The sequence below is a fragment of the Hippopotamus amphibius genome, chromosome 3, assembly GCF_030028045.1.
Source record: "Hippopotamus amphibius kiboko isolate mHipAmp2 chromosome 3, mHipAmp2.hap2, whole genome shotgun sequence".
In the NCBI taxonomy this organism is placed as follows: domain Eukaryota; kingdom Metazoa; phylum Chordata; class Mammalia; order Artiodactyla; family Hippopotamidae; genus Hippopotamus; species Hippopotamus amphibius.
This window is the reverse complement of record NC_080188.1, coordinates 143723285-143744527: the sequence shown is the minus strand read 5'-3', so window position 1 is coordinate 143744527 and position 21243 is coordinate 143723285. Positions and strand designations below refer to the sequence as shown.

Genomic DNA, 21243 nt, shown 5'->3' with positions numbered 1-21243 from the left:
GAGGAAGACAAACAGGGAGATAAAGTGGGAATGATTTTCCAATTGCCATTAATTATAATACTCTAATTTTTCAACAAATCCCTTTCATCTAAAATCTTCAGTGCATTTCTGCTCCTTAAGCCAAATATTCCTTAAGATAAACTGTTTTTAAACTTACTTTATCTTGGTAGGCAGGATCCATTTCAAAAAGGATCTGACAATCTGGCCATCTGGTTTGATTCTTAAGGTCTATCACACTTTTTCTCTTATTAGGTAAATCCATAATTAATGCCGAATCAGTAAAGATAGATAGGCGGGGATCTTGGCAAAGAGGAATAATTTTGGCTAAAATATATGATTCAAAGGTTAGTATTTTCAGAAATCCCACTGAAAGCAACACCTTAAAATTATCCATGACATCTAGAACTATTGAAAACTGAGGCTGATTTATTATGAGGGCTAGATAGTATTCCATACTGATAAATGGAATTTAAAGACAGGTATAAAAATTTAGAATTAATACTATAGAAACAAAGAATCACTCACAGGTATTGGGTTGTGGTGGGGGGGCAAGGCATGATTAAAATAAAAACTGAGAAGTCATTAAGTTAACAAATACTTGAAGTGTATCTGCTATGTGAAGAGCATTATACCACTGTGATGATACAAAGATTAGAAGACACCACCTCTACTGTCAATGAATTCATAATCTAGCTAAATAACTGGATGTCTATAGGCAAAAAAAAAAAAAAAACCTTCAACCTACACTATTACACTATACAAAAGTCATCTCAAGATAAATGACATACCTAAATATAAAACACAAATCTATGAATCTTCTAGGAGAAAATATAGGAAAAATATGTGACTTTAAGTTAAGCAAAGAGTTTTTAAGGGATGAAACTGAAAGCATGATCCATAAAAGAAAAAATTGATAAACTATACTTAATCAAAATTAATAAGTTTAGCTATGTGAAGAAGAATGAAAAGATAAGGCACAGACAGGGTGAAAATTTTGCAAATCTTATATTTGATAAAGTATTTGTATCCAGAGTACCTATAAAGACCTCTCACAACTCAACAATAACTAAACAAACACCCCAACAATAGAAAAAGACAAAAGATCTAAAAAGATACACTAGTACATGTTTATAATAAGCATTTGAAGAGATAAACATCATTAGTCATTAGTGAAATGCAAATTAAAGCCACAATGAGATGTCACCACATGCTTATTAAAATGGCTAAGTTTTTAATTAAAAAATCTGACAATACCAAATCCTGACAAGGATGCAGGGTGACTGGAATTCTTATACACTGTTGGTAGGAATGCAAAATGATACAATCACTTTGCAATTCTCATAAAATTAAACATATACATATCATATAACCCAGCAATACTACCCATGGATATTTAGCTAAGAAAAAAGAAAACTTACGTTCATCCCCAAACCTGTATATGAATGTTTATAGCAATTTTATTCATAATTTTCTAAACTAGATACCACTCAGAAGTGAAATGTATAAAAAAAAAAGCTGTAGTACATCCAGACAATAGAATATAACTCAGCAATAAAAAGGAGTAGACTACTGATTCATCCAATAATATGGATGAATTTTAAATGCATTTTCCTAAGAGAAAAAAGCCAGGCCCCAAAGGCTACACATCCATTTACATGACATTCTTGAAAAGGCAGAACTATAAGGAGAAAAAACAGATCAGTGGTTACCAGGGATAAGGAGGTATGGAGGCTTTGGCCACAAAGGGGTAGCACAAAGAAACTTGGAGATGATGGAACTGTTTTATATGGACTATGATGATGGATATATGATCGTCAAAACGCATAAAACTATACATCACAAAGACTGAATTTTGGGCTTCCTAGGTGGTGCAGTGGTTGAGAATCTGCCTGCCAATGTAGGGTACGTGAGTTCAAGCCCTGCTCCAGGAAGATCCCATATGCTCCGGAGCAACTAAGCCCATGCGCCACAGCTACTGAGCCTGTGCTCTAAAGCCCGTGAGCCACAACTATTGAGCCCATGTGCAGCAACTACTGAAGCCCACATGCCTAGAGCCTGTGCTCTGCAACAAGAGAAGCCACGGCAATGAGGAGCCCATGCACCACAACGAAGAGTAGCCCCCACTCACTGCAACTAAAAAGAAAGCCCGCACACAGCAAAAAAGATCCAACACAGCCAATTAAATAAATACATAAATAAATAAATAAAATTTATTAAAAAAAAAAAAGACTAATTTTACCATATACAAATTTTTCAAAAATTCATGAGGTTATTGGGGGACCCTAAAAGGAATACAGACTGTGGCAAATTAACCTAATTATATTACAAATGAACTGTATAACCTCACTGAAGAGGGTGGGAAAGAAAGAGTTGACAATTAACTTTGGAAAATAGTGTTTTTATTGTAGACTATAAGCTTAGATACTAAAAGGACCCTACACAAACACTGTACTTTAGTTGATATATTTGTCTCTTAAAGAGGTATGGGGTAGCAATTCTGGAAATATATCACAGGTATAACAAATAAGTAACTATATTATTGATTACATGAGCCAGATTTATCACTGACAGAGAAGATAGTTACACATAAGGAAAGGGAGAAGGCAAGAATGAACCCTGAGGTGCTGGATTGGGATCTGACATATCAGTAAGAACTCATGGTTTAAAACAAAACAAAAAAATATAAAGAGAGAAATAAATATAGATGTGTATATTATGCATGAGCTAGTATATACACATATATTTTCTAGATCTTTTCACTTGGGGCCTAAAAGCAGTGACACTGCTGTAATAATGAGCACATCTACAGTCTAGATCTTGACTCCCCAAATTCATTCTCCAATAAAACGGAACCAGTGTTCCTTGAAGAAGTGGTTGATTTAAGGGCAGAGGTGAAGTACAAGATGAGCATGAAGTATCCTGCGGTGACAGAAACAAAAGAAGTGGCCATAACAAAAGGATGAGAGTATATTGAAAGGGCATAGGCATCAATTAGAAAGGATTTTTCTTCAAAAATAAAGCAAGAACAATTTAAGCAACAAAATATGTAACAGTAATATTGTATTACAGTCCAAAGACTAAAACAAATACCAGTGAACCTAGGAAATGTCTGTGAAAAAAGAAGTTTAAAAAGCAGAGGGCATCAAGATGGTGGAGGAGGAGGATGTGGAGCTCACCTCCTCCAACAAACACATCAAAAATACATCTACATGTGGAACAGTTCTTACAGCAAACTAACTGGAAGCTGGCAGAAGAACTCCCATACAACCAAAATTACAGGAAAGATCCCAATGTAACTGCATAAAATTGAAAAAGTCATGGGGTCATGATCTGTACCCCTACGAGGGATCTGAAAGGATGAGAAGGTCAGCATGGGCAGACCCTCACCCTGGAAAGTAAGAAGGTCAGGCCACAATCTGGGCATCCCAGTCTTGAGGTCCTGTGTGGAGGAGTCAAGCCCCTTGGCTACTTGGAGAACTGCTGGGACTGACAGAGGGGCTGGAGAAGCTTAGACTCTACTCATAAGGAGTGCACACGTGCTGGCTTGCCAACAATTTAGGCAACAAGACTCTTGCACTGGAAGCTCTACCCTTGCCACACTCCCCATTCAGAATGGAGTAAACACCGCAGCCCTGCTCACTATACACCACAGACTGGCAGGAGATCTGGGCCAACCAACTTGTGAAAGAAGCTGCGGATTCCTACACAAATAGCACATATTTACTCTGTGAGTGCAAGGGCTGCACTTGCTTCAGCAATCACCTACTTTGGGGAAGGACACACACTCAAGGGCAATAGAACCTGATCAAGGCCAGCTCTCAGGGCTTCTACTCCAACAACTGGGGAGCAGACTCCACCCATGAAAGGGTGGTAAGAGCCACCAAGCAAAGAGGAAGTCCTGCCTCATATCCTGCACAGGCTTTAGATCCTCAAATACCATCCAAACCCCCATCAAGGGGCTAATGGCCATTTCACCCTGAGGAAAGATGTGCCTGGTGACCCTATCGAAACCAGCCCTTGCCCAAAGACACTGCACACACATAGTCTACATGGGATGTTCTCACCATAAAAACACCTATTCAAGACCACAGTAGATAACTGTTTCTCCTAAATTCATGGAGGCAGAGAAAGTTAATGAAAATGATAAGGCAGAAAAACTACTTCTAATTAAAAGGGCAAGAAAAATGCCCTGAAAGAAAAAATAATGAAAAAAAGCTACCCAGTCTACCAGACCCTGAGTTCAAAAAGGTGGTAATAAAAATGCTAACTAAATTAAGAACAATTATCAATAGAAATGGAGATAGCTGTAACAAGGAACTAGGAACTATAAAGAAGAACCAAACGAAAATAGATAATTCACTTGCTGAAATACAGAGCAGTCTAGAAGCAATGAATAGCCAACTAATTGACACAGAAGAATGAATAAGTGATCTGGAAGATATAGAATAATGAAAAGCAAATCAGAAGAGCAAATCAGAAGAGCAAAAAGAAAGACAAATGAAAAAAATGAAAGCAACATACAAGATCTGTGGGATAATATAAAACGTGCCAACCTATGCATAATAGGGGTTCCAGAAGTAGAAGAGGGACAGAGGGGACCAAAAATGTTTTTGAAGAAATTATGACTGAAAACTTCTTAACTCTAAAGAAGAAAACATATATCCAGGTACAGGAAGCAGAGAGGGTACCAAAAAAGATAAACCCAAACAGACACACACCAAGAGACATCATAATTAAAATGGCCAAAGTTAAAGATAAAGGGAGGATTCTAAAGGCAGCAAGTGATAAAGATTCATACAAAAGTTAATCCCCATAAGGCTATCAGCTGATTTCTCTGCAGAAACTTTACAGGTAGCCAAAAGGGAATGGCATGATATATTAAAAGTCCCAAATGAGGAAAACATAAAACTTAGGATACTCTACCCAGCAAGATTATCATTTAGAATAGAAGGCAGGATAAAAACTTGCTCAGATAAGCAAAAACTAAAAGAATTCAGCAATACTAAGCCTATTATAAAAGAAATAGTAAACAGTCTTTTCTAAATAGAAAAGATGTAAGAATACATAGGAAATGGAAAATCACAACAGGAAAGGTAAATATATAGTAAGGATTGAAGATCACTTAAAGAAGCCAGTGTCCAGATTAAAAAAACAATCAAAAAATTGTAAAAGCAACTTTAACTACAATAAACAGTAAAAGAATAAGCATGAAGATGTAGACTAGGACATCAAAATCACAAAATGTGGGGAGGAAAGTATAAAATGTAGATCTTTTAGAATGTGTTTGAAATTCAATGACTATGAGTTTAAAGCAAGTAGATATAGTTATGGGTCAACATACATTAACTCCATACTAACCACAAATCAAAAATAAACAATAGATTCACAAAATCTAAAAAGAAAGAAACTCAAGCATACTACAAAAGAAAACCATCAGACCACAAAAGGAAAAACCAAAAGAAGAAAGGAACAAAGTAGAAATACAAGATCAAATGGAAAACAAGGTTTAAAATGGCAATAAATGCATACTTATCAATAATTATTTTGAATGTCAATGGACTAAATGCTTTAATCAAAAGACACAGAGTGGCAGACTGGATAATAAAACAAGAACCTAAAATATGCTGCCTATAAGAGAGCCACTTCAGGGCAAGAGACACACACAGACTAAAAGTGAGAGGATGGAAAAAGAGATTTCATGCAAATGGAAGTGAAAGGAAAGTGGGGATAGTGATACACACATCATGAAAAATATACTTTTTTAAAAAGGCCATAAAGAAAGACAAAGAAGGGCATTATGTAATGGTAAAGTGATCAATACAAGAAGAGGATGTTACATTTGTTAAAATATACACAACCAATGTAGGAGCACCTAAATATATAAAGCAAATGCTGACAGACATAAATGGAGAAATTAACAATAATACAATAATGGTAGGAGACTTTAACACCCCAGTGACATCAATGGATAGACAACGTAGATAGAAAATCAATAAGGCAATAGAGGTCCCTAAATGACACAACTGACTGGCTGAACTTAATTGATACCTATAGAACATGACATTCAAAAAACATAATACACATTCTTTTCAAGTGTGCATGGAATGTTCTCCAGGATAGACAACAAACTGGATCACAAAACAATCCTCAAAAAATTTAAGAGGATAGAAAATATTTCATCATCTTTTCTAACCACAGCAGTATGAAGCTAGAAATCAACCACAGAAAGAAAAACAGGAGAAGAAAGAACATGTGAACACTAAACAACATGCTACTAAAAAACCAACGGGTCAACAATGAAATCAAAGAAGAATCAGAAAATACTGCCAGATATGCAAAAATGAAAACACGACTTTACAAAATCTATGGGACGCCAAAAAAAAAAAAAAAAAAAAAAAAAGCAGCTCAAAGAGGGGAGTTCATAGCCATACAGATCTTGCAACAATGACAACAACAAAAAACAACAACAACAAAAAAACCCCTCAAATAAACAACCTACCTACCCACCACCTAAAAGATTTAGAAAAAGAACAACAAACAAAAACCAAAGTCAGCAGAAGGAAGGAAATAATTAAGATCAGAGAGGAAATAAAAATTTAAAAAAAATTAGAAAAGATCAATAAAACCTAGAGGTTTCTTTTTTGTTTGATTTTTTTTTTGTTTTTTTTTTTGTTTTTTTTTAATAGATAAACAAAATCAACAAACATCTAGCCAGGCTCACCAAGAAGAAGAAAGGGCACAAATAAACAAAATAAAAAATTAAAGATGAGAAATGACAACCAATATCACAGAAATACAAGAAATCATGAGAATACTATCAAAAGTTATATGCAAACGAATTGGACAACGTAGAAGAAATGGACAAGTTTTTAGAAACATACAGCATGCCAAGACTGAGTCTAGAAGAAACAGATAATTTGAACAGATTGATCACTAGAAGTGAAAAACAAATCTGTAATTAGAAAAACTACCTGCAAACAAAAGTCTGAGACTGAATGACTTCACTGGGGAATTCTACCAAACATACAAAGAACTTATACCTATCATTCTCAAACTATCCCAAAAAAACTTAAGAGAAGGGAACATTCACAAATTTATTCTGGAGGTCTCCATCACCCTGACATCAAAATCAAAAAAAGACACCACAAGAAAAGGAAATTATAAGCCAGTATCCTTCTTGAACATAGATGCAAAAATCCTCAACAAAATATTAGCATAAATCCTCAACAAAATCCTCCAATGATACATAAAAAGAATCATACACCATGACCAAGTTGGATTCATCACAGGGTCACAAGGATGGCTCAACATACACGAAGCAATCAATGCTACACACCACATTAACAAAATGAAAGACAAGAAACACACGATCATTTCAATAGATTCAGGAAAAGCATTTGACAAGATTCAATATCCATTCATAATAAAAACTCTCACCAAAGTGGGTATAGAGGGAACATATCTCAACATAATAAAGCCCATTTATGACAAACCCACAGGCAAAATCATTATCAATGTGAAAATCTGAAAGCTTTCCAGCTAAATTCAGGAATAAGATAAGAATACCCATTCTCACTGCTTTGATTCAACATAGTATTGGAAATCTTAGCCACAGCAATCAGACAAGAAAAAGAAAACAAGTATCTGAATTGGAAGGGAAGAGGTAAACTGTCACTATTTGCAAATGACATGATACTCTATAGACAAAACTTTAAAAGTCTCCATATGAAACTATTAGAACTAATAAATGAATTTAGCAAGATAGCAGTGTACAAGATTAATACATAGAAATATGTTGCATTTCCTTACCCTAATAATGAAATATCAAAAAGGGAAAGTGAAAAAAGAAAAAAATCCCAACTAAAATGATGTCAAAAAAATACCTAGGAATAAATTTAACAAAAGAGGTGAAAGACTTATACACTGAAAACTATTAATAAAAATATATTTAAGGTGAAAATAATGTCTTTTGCTATGTTTTGACAAAAATATTGCTTATTTAAGTCTCATAAAATTCAGTAGTACATTACTGAAAAAATCCAAATCTTGGGCTATTTTCCTAATTCCCAACATTTATGCACTTAATGGCTATATGTATAACCCACACATCCTCAAATAATTCCAAATTCACATTGACTGATTCCAAAGAGGGTAAATTAATGATTTCCTAATATATTGTAATGTCTGCCACATTCCTGGGATGTCTAAATTTAAGAAAAATTTGTGAAAGGAAACAATGTATCTAACTAAATTTTAAGATACCTACTTATGCATTTTTCAATGTCAGCCAACATATTTTGAATTTGTATTGAAAACTCCAGTCTGTTGGGACTTAAAAAGAGATTTGTAGGGAATCCTGAAAATCTAAGAGAGAAAACAATAAAAGCATATATAAAAAGAATGCAGTAACATATAAAATATAATTACTTATAATTTCAAAAATGTCTACTACTTACTCATCATACATGTATTTTTTCTCAAACTCAGTTTCGATGTCTACCTCTGTTAAGATTCCATTTAAAGAAAGAGAATAAAAAAAGTGATTGATATTTATATGAGCTAAATGACAAGATAATATATGACAGTGCTTTCTAAACACCCTAAGAATAAACTGGAAAGGTTATTTTGAAGACCATATTTCAGCAGTACAACCCACTCCCAGATTCTAATTAAGGAGGTCTAAGAAGATGTCCAAGAGTCTGCATTTTTAACAAGCTTACAAAGTGTTGTTGTTCACCCTGATGAAGGGGGTCTTCAGGACCCCCAATGAGAAATGATATGTTTATTGAAAATAAAACTGTATAATGGTGTTATTACTTATATGTACCACAAATGATCTATAAGTTTATGCTCACGTTCGTACTTTAACATTTATGAAAACTAGTCTATTAACTGGTAATACATAAATTACTAAAATTTTCCCTCACATGTTATTTTCCATGTGTAAGGATATTTCCCTTCACTTTTAATAGTGTCATTCATCTTACCTGAAAGAATTTCAGTGTTGAAACTAAGCTTTTTTGACTTCTTCATGGGGAGCAGTTCTTCACTTGAGTATTTAATGACACTGGTCTCATTTTCTGATATTTCATCTTCACACATTACAGGTTTTTCAGAACACTTGTCTGAATCATGTAAGTTCTCTTTAGAATTTTCTGAAGAATCACTCTCAGCAGGAATTCTCAACTGTAGATTTACTTCAAATATTGGTGCACATATTTTTTCCAAATCCTTATCCACTTTAATACTATTCAAAATCTAATTTAACAGATGTTAGAGTGCCAGTGACAATATGTAAATAAAAGAACTTATTTACAACAATATAGAACTAATTTTAAGTGAAAAATAACTTCAGTATAAATAACATTCTATTGCAACATAACTGATTTTCATTTTTAAATAAACAATGTAAAATAAATAATACATTATAATGCAGTAGTTTTCCCCAAAAGACTGTGTAAGTTGATGCCAAAGTGGCTACATATTAATCATTTAAGAGCTTACTAAAAGTACAAATTCTTAGGCCATATCCCCAGTTATTTCAAGTTAAAAAGGTAGGGGCAAGGTCCAGTAATCTGAATCATTTAAAAGTTGAACAGGTGAACTACTGCTGAACTACTGTGTACTCAGGTTTAAGAATTACAAATCAGATTAAGGAAACAATCCCATTACCACTGCATCAAAAATAATAAAATACCTAGGAATAAACCTACGTAAGAAGGCAAAAGATCTGTACTCAGAAAACTATAAGATGCTGCTGAAAGAAATCAAAGATGACACAAACAGATACACCATATTCTTGGATTAGAATAATCAATTTTATCAATTTTATCACTATAACACCCAAGACAATCTGCAGATTCAATGTGATCCCTACCAAATTACCAATGGTATTTTTCACAGAACTAGAACAAAAAAATTTAAAATTTGTATGGAAACACAAAAGATGCCAAATAGCCAAAGCAATCTTGAGAAAGAAGAACAGAACAGGAGGAACCACACTTCCTGTCTTCAGACTATACTACAAAGCTACAGTAATGAAAACAGTATAGTACTGGCACAAAAACAGAAATATGGATCAATGGAACAGGATAGAAAACCCAGAAATACACCCATGCACCTATGGTCACCTAATCCATGACAAAGGAGGCAAGAATATACAATGGAGAAAAGACAGCCTCTTCAATAAGTGGAGCTGGGAAAACTGGACAGCTACATGTAAAAAAATGAAACTAGAACATTCTCTAACTCCATACACAAAAATAAACTCAAAATGGATCAAAGACCTAAATGTAAGGGCAGACATTATAAAACTCTTAGAGGAAAACATAGGCAGAATACTCTTTGACATAAATTGCAGCAAGTTCTTTCTCAATCCTCCTCCTAGAGTAATGAAAATAAAAACAAAATTAAACAAATGGGACCTCATTAAACTTAAAAGCTTTTTCACAGCAAAGGAAACCATAAACAAAATGAAAAGACAACCCTTAGAATGGGAGAAAATATTTGCAAACAAAACAACTGACAAGGGATTAATTTCCAAAACATACAAACAGCTCATAAAGCTTAATATCAAAAAACAAGCAACCCAATTAAAAAACGGGCAGATCTATATAGAAATTTCTCCAAAGACATACAAATAGCCAAAAAGCACATGAAAGGGTGCTCAACACCACCACTTATCAGAGAAATGCAAATCAAAACTACAATGAGGTATCACCTCACACCAGTTAAAATGGCCATCACTGAAAAGTCTACAAACAATGCTAGAGACATGTGGAGAAAAGTGAACCCTCATACACCATTGGTGGGAATGTAAATGTAAATGTAAATGTAAATTGGTATAGCCACTATGGGGAACAGTATGGATGTTCCTTAAAAAACTAAAAATACAGCTACCATATAATCCAGCAATTCCACTCCTGGGCATATATTTGGAGAAAACCATAATCTGAAAGGATACATGCACCCCAATGTTCACTGCAGCACTATTTACAATAGCTAAGACAGGGAAGCAACCTAATATCCATTGACAGAGGCATGGATAAAGATGATGGGGTACATAAATACAATGGAATATTACTCAGCCATTAAAAAAAGAATGAAATAATGCCATTAGCAGCAACATGGATGGACCTAGAGATTATCATACTATGTGAAGTAAGTCAGACAGAGGAAGACAAATATCATATGATATCACTCATGTGTGGAATCAAATTTTAAAAAAATGATATAAATGAACCTATTTACAAAATAGGAAAAGAATTAAAAATCAGGAATATACTTCAAATCTATCACTATAGGTCCTAGCCCTTCACTTTAATATAATTATACTAGTATAGCTATCCCTACTGAAAAATTCCAGGAGTAATTTTAAGTATAAATATTTTATTTACAAAGAATATAATTGCTCTTAGGTTCCATCTAGGCATGGGTTCTCAATTAATCTATTGATTCCTTATATCCCATAAATAATCTGTTGTGCTTGTGGCATCTAGTAAGTGTTTCTCAGTGGTCATCTGAATCACCTGCTGGAACTCAATCTTTAGTTTCAGTTATTAAGAAATAAAGGGACTTAACAGTAACAACAAGTCCTTCACTGAAGAGCGATTTAGTGATACATCATTATGTGATCCAGATCTAGATCTACCTCTATATGAGATGAATCTTAACAACATAATGTCAAGTAAAAATATGTAAAAACAGAAAGGCAGCACAATGACATTTATGCAAATTTTAACATGTATATAACAAAACCCCATAACATATTTAAAAAAAAAGTCAATGTAAACTTATAGAAGGTGGATTGAAGAAAAATAAACAAATGATATTTCAGTGAGTTCTCAAAGGAGGAGGAGGATTCATTAAAGATGGGGAAAGGGGAGAAATATAAAATAAAATAAAATAAAATAAAATAAAATACAATAGAACTTGAATAAACTGATGAAAATAGTGTGCATGAACCAAGAGGATGATCAACTCAACTCTCCATATCTGATCTCCTACACTAAATGAGGGGGCATAGGAACATGTTCTAGGTGAAGGAACAAGAGAAAACACCAGAAGACAAAGTAGGTGAAGTAGATATAGGCAACCTACCCAAGAAAGAGTTCAGAGTAATGGTGGTAAAGATGAAAAAAGAACTTGGGAGAAGAAGGGATGCACAGAGCAAGAAGTTATGAGAAGTTTTTAACAGAGTTAGAAAATATAAACAACAACCAGAGTTGAAAAATACAACTGAAATGAAAAATACACTATAAGGAATTAATAGTAGACTAAATGATACAGAGGAACAGATCAGTAAGCTTAAAGACAGAGTAGTGGAAATCATTGCCTCTGAACAGAAAAAAGAATGAAAAGAAATGAAGACAGTTTAAGAGACCTCTGGGACACCATCCAGAGCACTAATATTTGCATTACAGAAGTCCCGGAAGTAAGAGAGAGAGAGAAAGGAGTTGAGGACATATTTGAAAACATGATAGCTGAAAAATTCCCTAACCTGAGAAAGGGAGCATTCACTCAAGCCTAGGAAGCACAGAGTTCCACAGTGGATGAACCCAAAGAGTAACACACCAAGACACATTGTAATAAAAATGACAAAAATTAAACATAAAGAGAGAATGTTAAAAGCAGAAAGGAAAAAGTGACAAATAACATTTAAGAGAACTCCCATAAGGCTATCAGCTGATTTTTTAGCAGAAACTCTGCAGGCCAGGAGGGAGTGGCAAAATATTCAAAATGATGAAAGGGAAAAACCTACAACCAAGCATACACAACCTAGCAAGGCTCTCCTTCAGATCTAATGGAGAGGTCAAAAGTGTTACAGACAATAAAAGTTAAAAGAGTTCAGAACAATCAAACCAGCTTTACAAACAAGGTTAAAGTAAATGCTCTAGGTGAACAAAGAAAAGGCCACAATTAGAAACAAGAAAATTATGAAATAAAAAAGCTCATCAGTAAAGGCAAACATACAGTACAGGTAGAAAATCATTCACACACAAAGCTATTAGGAAGATTAAAAACAAAAGTAATAAAATCATCTATATTCACAATAAGCATGTAAGGATACACAAAACAATTAAATGTAAAATATGATATCAAAACACTATTATCAGGGGGAGACTACAAATGCAGGATTTTAAAGAGACATTAGAAATTAAGAGCTAAGCAACTTACATCACGTTTAAATATAGACTGCTATACAAAAATCTCATAGTAACTACAGACCAAAAATCTATAATAAGATATACACAGGAAAAAAGAAAAAGGAATCCAAATATAACACTAAAAATAGCCATCAAATCACAAAAGAAGAGAAAATAAGAAGAAAAAAAAATTAACAAAATGGCAATAAGAACATACATATTGATTATTTTAAATACAAATGGACTAACTGCCCCAATCAAGAGACACAGACTGGCTGAATGGTTAAAGAAACAAGATGCATATATATGCTGCCTTAAAGAGACTCACCTCAGATCTAGAGATATACAGACTGAAATTGAAGAGATGGAAAAAAGTGTTTCATGCAAATGGAAATCAAAAGAAAGCTAGAGTAGCAATATTTATATCAGACAAAACAGACTTTAAAATAAAGACTGTAATAAGAGACAAAGAAGGATACTACATGATGATCAAGGGATCAATCCAAGAAGATATAACAATTGTAAATATATGTGCAACCAACATAGGAACACATAAATAGAGTAAGTAATAATAAACATAAGGGAGAAATTGACAATAACACAATAACAGTGGGGGAATTTAACACCTCACTTACATCAATGGAGAAATCATCCAGACAAAATGAATAAGGAAACACTGGCCTTAAATGACACATTAGATCAGATGGACTTAATTGATATATGTGGAGCATTCCATCTGCCAGCAGCAGAATATACATTCTCTACAAGTGCACATGGAACATTCTCTAGCATAGATTACATGCTATCCTCAGTAAATTTAAGACAGCTGAAATCATATCAAGCATCTTTTCTGACCATAATAGCATGAGACTAGAAATCAACTGCAAGAAAAAAATGGCAAAAAACTACAAACACGTGGAGGCTAAACAAAACACTACTAAGCAACTAATGGTTCATTGAAGAAATCAAAGAGGAAATCAAAAAATACCTGGAGACAAATGAAAATGAAAGTACGACAATCCCAAACCTATGGGATGCAGTAAAAGCAGTTCTAAAAGGGAAGCTTATAGCAATACAACCAAATCAATAAAATCAGAAATGAAAAAAGTTACAACTGACACCACAGAAATGCACAGGATCATAAGTGACTACTATGAACAATAATACACTAATAAAATGGACAATCTAGAAGGAATAGACAAATTCTTAGAAAGGTACAATCTCCCAAGACTGAACCAGGAAGAAATAGAAAATATGAACAGATAAATTATCAATAATGAAATTGAATCAGTAATTTAAAAACTCTCAACAAAAAAAAGTTCAGCTTCAGATGGCTTCACAGGTGAATTCTACCAAACATTTAGAGAAGAGTTAACACTCATCCTTCTCAAACAATTTGAAAAGATTGCAGAGAAGCAAACACTTCCAAACTTATTCTTTTTGCCCAGCATCACCCTGATACCAAAACTAGACAAAAATATCACAAAAAAGAAAATTACAGGCCAATCTCACTGAAGAACAATAGATGAAAAATCCTCAACAAATTACTAGCAAACTGAATCCAACAATATATTGAAAGGGTCATACCTGATGATCAAGTGGAATTTATCCCACGGATGCATAGATTTTTTTAGTATCCCCAAATCAATCAATATGATACATCATATTAACAAAATGAAGATTGAAATACATATGATCATCTAATTAGATGCAGAAAAATCTTTTTCACAAAACTTCCTAATATCCATTTATGCTAAAAGCTCTCCAGAAAGTGGGCACAGGGGAAACATACCTCAACATAATAAAGACTATATATGACAAACCCATAGCTAACCTTCATACTCAATGGTAAAAAGCTGAAAGCATTTCCTCTAAGATCAGAAACAAGACAAGGATGTCCACTCTCACCAGTTTTATTCAAAATAGTTTTAGAATCCTAGCCACAGCAATTAGAGAAGAAAAAGAAATAAAAGGAATCCGAATTGGAATGGAAGAAGTAAAAGTGTCACTTTTGCATATGAGATGATACTATACATAGAAAATCCTAAAGATGCCACCAGAAAACTACTAGAGCTCATTAATGAATTTGATATAGTTGCAGGATACAAAATTAATATATAGCAATCTGTTGCACTTCCACACACTAACAATGAAGTATCAGAAAGAGAAATTAAGGAAACATTCCCACTTACCATCCCATCTAAAAGAATAAAATACAGTGGAATAAATCTACCTAAGGGAGTAAAAGACCTGTACTAGGAAAACTATAAAACACTGATGAAAGAAACTGAACACAACACAAACAGATGGAAAGACATACTGTGTTCTTGCATTAGAAGAATTAATATTGCTAAAATGAACATACTACCCAAGATAATGTACAGATTCAATGCAATTCCTATCAAAATATCAATGGCATTTTTCACTGAACTAGAGCAGAATTTCAAAATCTGCAGGGAAACAGAAAATAGCCTGAAAAGCCAAAACAATCTTGAGAAAGAAGAACAGAGTTGGAGGAATCACACTTCCTGATTTCAGACTATACTGCAAAGCTACAATAATCAAAATAGTAATGGTATTGGCACAAAAGCAGACACATAGATCAACAGAAATGAATAGAGAGTCCAGAAATAAAAATACACACCTATGGGTTATTAATCTATGAAAAAGGAGGCAAGAATATACAATAAAGACAATCTCTTCAATAAGTGGTGCTGGGAAAACTGGACATCTACTTGTAAAAGAACAAAATTAGAACATTCTCTAACCTCATATATAAAAATAATAAACTCAAAATCGATTAAAGACCTAAATCTAAGACTGGATACTATAAAATTCCTAGAGGAAAACATAGGCAGTACCCTCTCTGACATAAACCATAGCAATATTTTTTTGGATCCTCCTCCTAAAGCAAGGGAAATAAAAGCAGAAATAAACAAATGGGACCTAATTAAATTTAAAAATGTTTGCACAGCAAAGGAAACCATTGACAAAATGAAAAGACAACCTACTAAATGGGAGAAGATATTTGCAAATGAAATGACTGATAAGGAATTAATATCCAACATATATGAACAGCTCATATAACTCAACATCCAAAAAACAAACAACCCGCTTTAAAAATGGGCAGAACTGAATAGACATCTTTGCAAAGAGGAAATGCACATTGTCAATGGGCACATGAAAAGATGCTCAACATCACTAATCATCAAGGAAATACAAATAAAAACCACAATATCATTAGGCTTCCTGATTTCAAACTATACTACAAGGACACAGGGATCAAGACAGTATGGTACTGGCACAAAATTAGAAAGGAAGATCAATGGAACAGAATAGAGAACCTGGAGGTAAACCCACACACATATGGGCACCTTATCGTTGACAAAGGAAGCAAGAATATACAATGGAAAAAAGACAGCCTCTTCAATAAGTTGTGCTGGGAAAATTGGACAGCAACATGTAAAGGAATGAAATTAGAATACTTCCTAACACAATACACAAAAGTAAACTCAAAATGGATTAAAGACCAAATGTAAGGCCAGACGCTATAAAACTCCTAGAGGAAAACATAGGCAGAACACTCTAGAACATACATCAAAGCAAGATCCTTTTTGACCCACCTCCTAGAATCATGGAAATAAAAGCAAGAATAAACAAATGGGACCTCATGAAACTTAAAAGCTTTTGCACAGCAAAAGAAACCATAAAGAAGACAAGAAGACAACCCTCAGAATGGGAGAAAATACTTGCCAATGAAGCAACGGACAAAGGATTAATCTCCAAAATATACAAGCAGCTCATGAAGCTTAATACCAAAAAAGCAAATAACCCAATCCACAAATGGGCAGGAGACCTAAATAGATATTTCTCCAAAGAAGACATACAGATGGCCAACAAACACATGAAAAGATGCTCAGCATCACTAATTATTAGAGAAATGAAAGTCAAAGCCACAATGAGGTATTACCTCCACCAGTCAGAAAGGCCATCATCACAAAATCTAGAAACAATAAATTTTGGAGAGGGTGTGGAGAAAAGGGAACTCTCCTGCACTGTTGGTGGGAATGTAAGTTGGTACAGCCACTATGGAAAACAGTTTGGAGGTTCCTTAAAAAATTAAAAGTAGAACTACCATATGATCCAGTAACCCCACTAATGGGCAAATACCCAGAGAAAACCATAATCCCAAAAGAAACATGTACCATAATGTTTATTGCAGCACTGTTTACAATAGCCAGGGCATGGAAGCAACCTAAATGCCCATCAACAGATGAATGGATAAAGAAGATGTGGTATATATATACAATGGAATATTACTCAGCCATAAAAAGGAATGAAATGGAGCTATATGTAATGAGGTGGACAGACCTAGAGTCTGTCATACAGAGTGGAGTAAGCCAGAAAGAGAAAAACAAATACCATATGCTAACTCATATATACAGAATCTAAAAAAAAAAAAGTACTTATGAACCCAGTGACAGGGCAAGAAATAAAGATGCAGATGCAGAGAATGGACTTGAGGACATGGGGTTGGAGGGGAGGGGGGCGAAGGGGAAGCTGGGATGAAGTGAGAGAGTAGCATAGACATATATATGCTACCAAATGTAAAATAGATAGCTAGTGGAAAGTTGCTGTATAACAAAGGGAGATCAACTAGATGATAGGTGATGCCTTAGAGGGCCAGGACAGGGAGGGTGGGAGGGCGCCACAGGAGGGAGGGGATATGGGGATATATGTATGAATACAGCTGATTCACTTTGTTGTACCTCAAAAGCTGGTACAAGAGTGTAAAGCAATTATATTCCAATAAAAAGCTTAAAAAAAAAAAACCACAATATCACCTCACACCTATCAGAATGGCTGTCATCAAAAAGAACACAAATAACAAATGTTGGTGACGATGTGGAGAAAAGGGAACCCTCATACGCTGTTGGTGGGAATGTAAATTGGTGCAGCCACTGTGGAAAACAGTATGGAGGTTTCTTGAAAAACTAAAAATAGAAAAACCATATGACCCTGAGTATATATCTGCAAAAACAAAAACACTAATTTGAAATGATACATGCACCCCAATGTTCACAGCAGCATTTTTTACAATTGCCAAGGTATGGAAGGAACCTAAATGTCCACCAACAAATGAATGAATAAAGATTGAGATATGTATGAGACTGAGTAAAAAATTATCCACACTCTGGCTGCAGAATTTATTTTAATTAACTTTTATAAAAGACAAATACATCATTTTTTGACATAATCTCCTTGCTTTTCAATACACTTTGTCCATCTGCCAACAACCTTTCATATTCTCTCATTAAAAAATGTTTTAGGCTGAGCTGCAACCACAAATGCACCACTGTCTTCACTTCTTCATCAGAAGTGAATCTTCATCCTCGTAGGGCAGTTTTCAGGGGACCATACAGGTGAAAGTCTGATGGAGCAAGAACAGGACTACAGAGAAGATGCTTTAGGACCTCAAAATGAAGTTTCTGCAAAGTGTTGACAGTGTGGGCAGAAGTGTGTGGACATGCACACTCTCAGACCACAAAAAATGAATCACTGCACACTGCTCTTCTTTCATACAAATCACAAGAGGGGCATCCACTTTTGCTTGCACCACAGTTACAAATGAGCTGATGTAACACATTCACACTGGCACAGCAGTGACTGGGAGACAGTAGCCTTGATGGAAAGCACTAAGACAGTGTAGCCAACAGAAGTTTTAATATAACCAAAGTGTGGATAATTTTTGACTCACCTTCATATATACATGTATGTGTATACACATACACTCACTCACACACACACACACAATGGAATACTACTCAGCCATAAAACGAATGAAATTTTGCCATTTGTAGCAACATGGGTGGACTTGAAAGGTATTATGCTAAGTGAAATGTCAGACAGAGAAAGACAAATACTGTATATCACTTACATGTAGAATCTTAACAAATTAGTGAATGAAACAAAAAAGAAGCATACTCACAGATGTAGAGAACAAACTAGTGGTTACCAGTGGCAGAGGGAAGAGTGGAGGTGCAATATAGTGGTAGGGGACTTTAAAAAAGGGTTATTATGGGATTATATGAAATCATGTGTGAAAATTTTAAGGCACTATAGAATTAATTATTATTTTTTATTTTAAGAATTTTTATTGATAGTTAACATACAATAAACTGCATATATTTAGAGTACAATTTGGTATCCTAATCTCCCAATTCATTCCCCCCCACCCTCCTCACTTTCTCCACTTGGTGTCCATATGTTTGTTCTCTACATCTAAATATGATACCAAAGGTAGAGTCTATAAAGAAAACAAATGATTGATTTTTCTAAAAGGCTTAATTTTGTTAAAGCAGTTTTAAATTCACAGCATAGTTGAGTAGAATGTATAGATATTTCCCACGTACCTCCTGACCCCACACAATCATAACCTCCCCATTGTCAACATGCCCCACCAGAGTGATACATTTGATACAATTAAGGAACCTACAATGATATATCATTGTCATCCAAAGTCCATAGTTTACATTAGGGTTCACTCTTGGTATTATATATTCCATAGGTTTGGACAAATGTGTGATGATGTGTATACACCATTATAGTCTTATATGTATTTCACTGCTCCAAAAATCTTTTGTGCTTCATCTATTTATCCTTCTCTCCCCCAACCTTTGTCAACCACTTATCTTTTTAGTGTCTCCATAGTTTTGCCTTTTCCAAAAAAAAAAACAGAATCATACATAATGTAGTGTGTATATACATATAATTTGAAGCATACAGAAATTAGCCTTTTCAGATTGAGTTCTTCCACTTAGTAATCCTCTGTCTTTTCATGGCTTGATAGCTTTTCTTTTCTTTTCTTTCTTTTTTTTTTTTTTTAGCACTGAATAATATTCCATTGTTTGGAGGTACCATAGTGTATTTATATATTCACTTACTAAAGGACATCTTGGTTTCTCCAGGTTTTGGCAATTTTGAATAAAGCTGTTAGAGACATCCACATGTAGATTTTTGTGTGGACATTAGTTAACTAATTAGTTAACTCCTCTGGGTAAAAACCAAAAATAACAACTGCTGGATCTTATGATAAGCATATATTTAGTCTCTTCCAAAGTGGCTGTACCATTTTGCATTCCCACCATAAATGTGTGATTGTGCCTGTTGCTCCACATCTTTGTCAGCATTTGGTATTGTCAGTGTTCTGGATTTTGACCATTCTAATATGTGTGTAGTGGTATCTTACTGTTGTTTTAATTTGCATTTCTCATAAGACATATGATGTGGAGCATATTTTTATATGCTTCTTTTCTATCTGTATATCTTCTTTGGTGAAGCATCTGTTAAGATCTTTGGCTCAGTTTAAAATAAGGTTATTTGTTTTCTTATTGTTGAGTTTTAAATGTTCTTTGTATATTTTGGATTATAGTTCTTTATCAGATGTTTACTTTGGTTATTGTTGGTATATAAGAAAGTGATTGACTTTTTAATACTAACCCTTGTATCCTACAACCTTTCCATAATTGCTTATTAGCTCCAGGAGATTTTTGCCTACTTTGGATTTTCTATATAGATGATTATGTCAGCTGAAACAAAAATAGTTTTATTTCTTCCTTCCCAAACTATATACTTTTTATTTCCTTTGGTTTTATTTAATTAGCTAGTAATTTCAGTACAATGTTTAAAAGCAGTGGTGAGAGGGGACATTCTTGCTTTTTTTCCTGATCTTAATGTGAAAGCTTCAATCTTATCACCATTAAATATGGTGTTAGGTGTAGGTTTTCTAGATATCTTTTATCAAGTTGAGGAAGCTCCTCTCTTTTCCTAGTTTATTCAGAGTTTTTATCATGAATGAGTGTTAGATTTTGTCAAATGCTTTTTCTCTATCTATTGACATGATCATATGATTTTTCTTCTTTAGCCTATTGCTGTGATGGATTACATTAATTGATTTTGAATGTTGAACCAGCCTTTCAACCAGCCTTGAATGTTGAACATACCTGGGATAAATACCACTTGATGTATAATTATTTTTATTCATTGTTAGATTTGATTGGCTAGTATTTTTATGATTTTTATATTTATGTTCACAAGA

The 21243-nt window shown here is 34.1% G+C and overlaps 1 protein-coding gene across 1 annotated transcript in view; it reads right to left on the bottom strand.

Moving 5' to 3' along the window:
* Positions 1-21243, bottom strand: part of DNAH14 (dynein axonemal heavy chain 14) — a 537201-nt gene that overhangs the window by 398345 nt on the left and 117613 nt on the right. The window contains exons 12-15 of the mRNA XM_057727198.1: positions 8988-9258; positions 8457-8502; positions 8267-8364; positions 158-324 (exon numbers count right to left, since the gene is read on the bottom strand). Coding sequence (XP_057583181.1) covers positions 158-324; positions 8267-8364; positions 8457-8502; positions 8988-9258 — 582 coding nt within the window. The remainder of the gene's footprint in view (positions 1-157; positions 325-8266; positions 8365-8456; positions 8503-8987; positions 9259-21243) is intronic.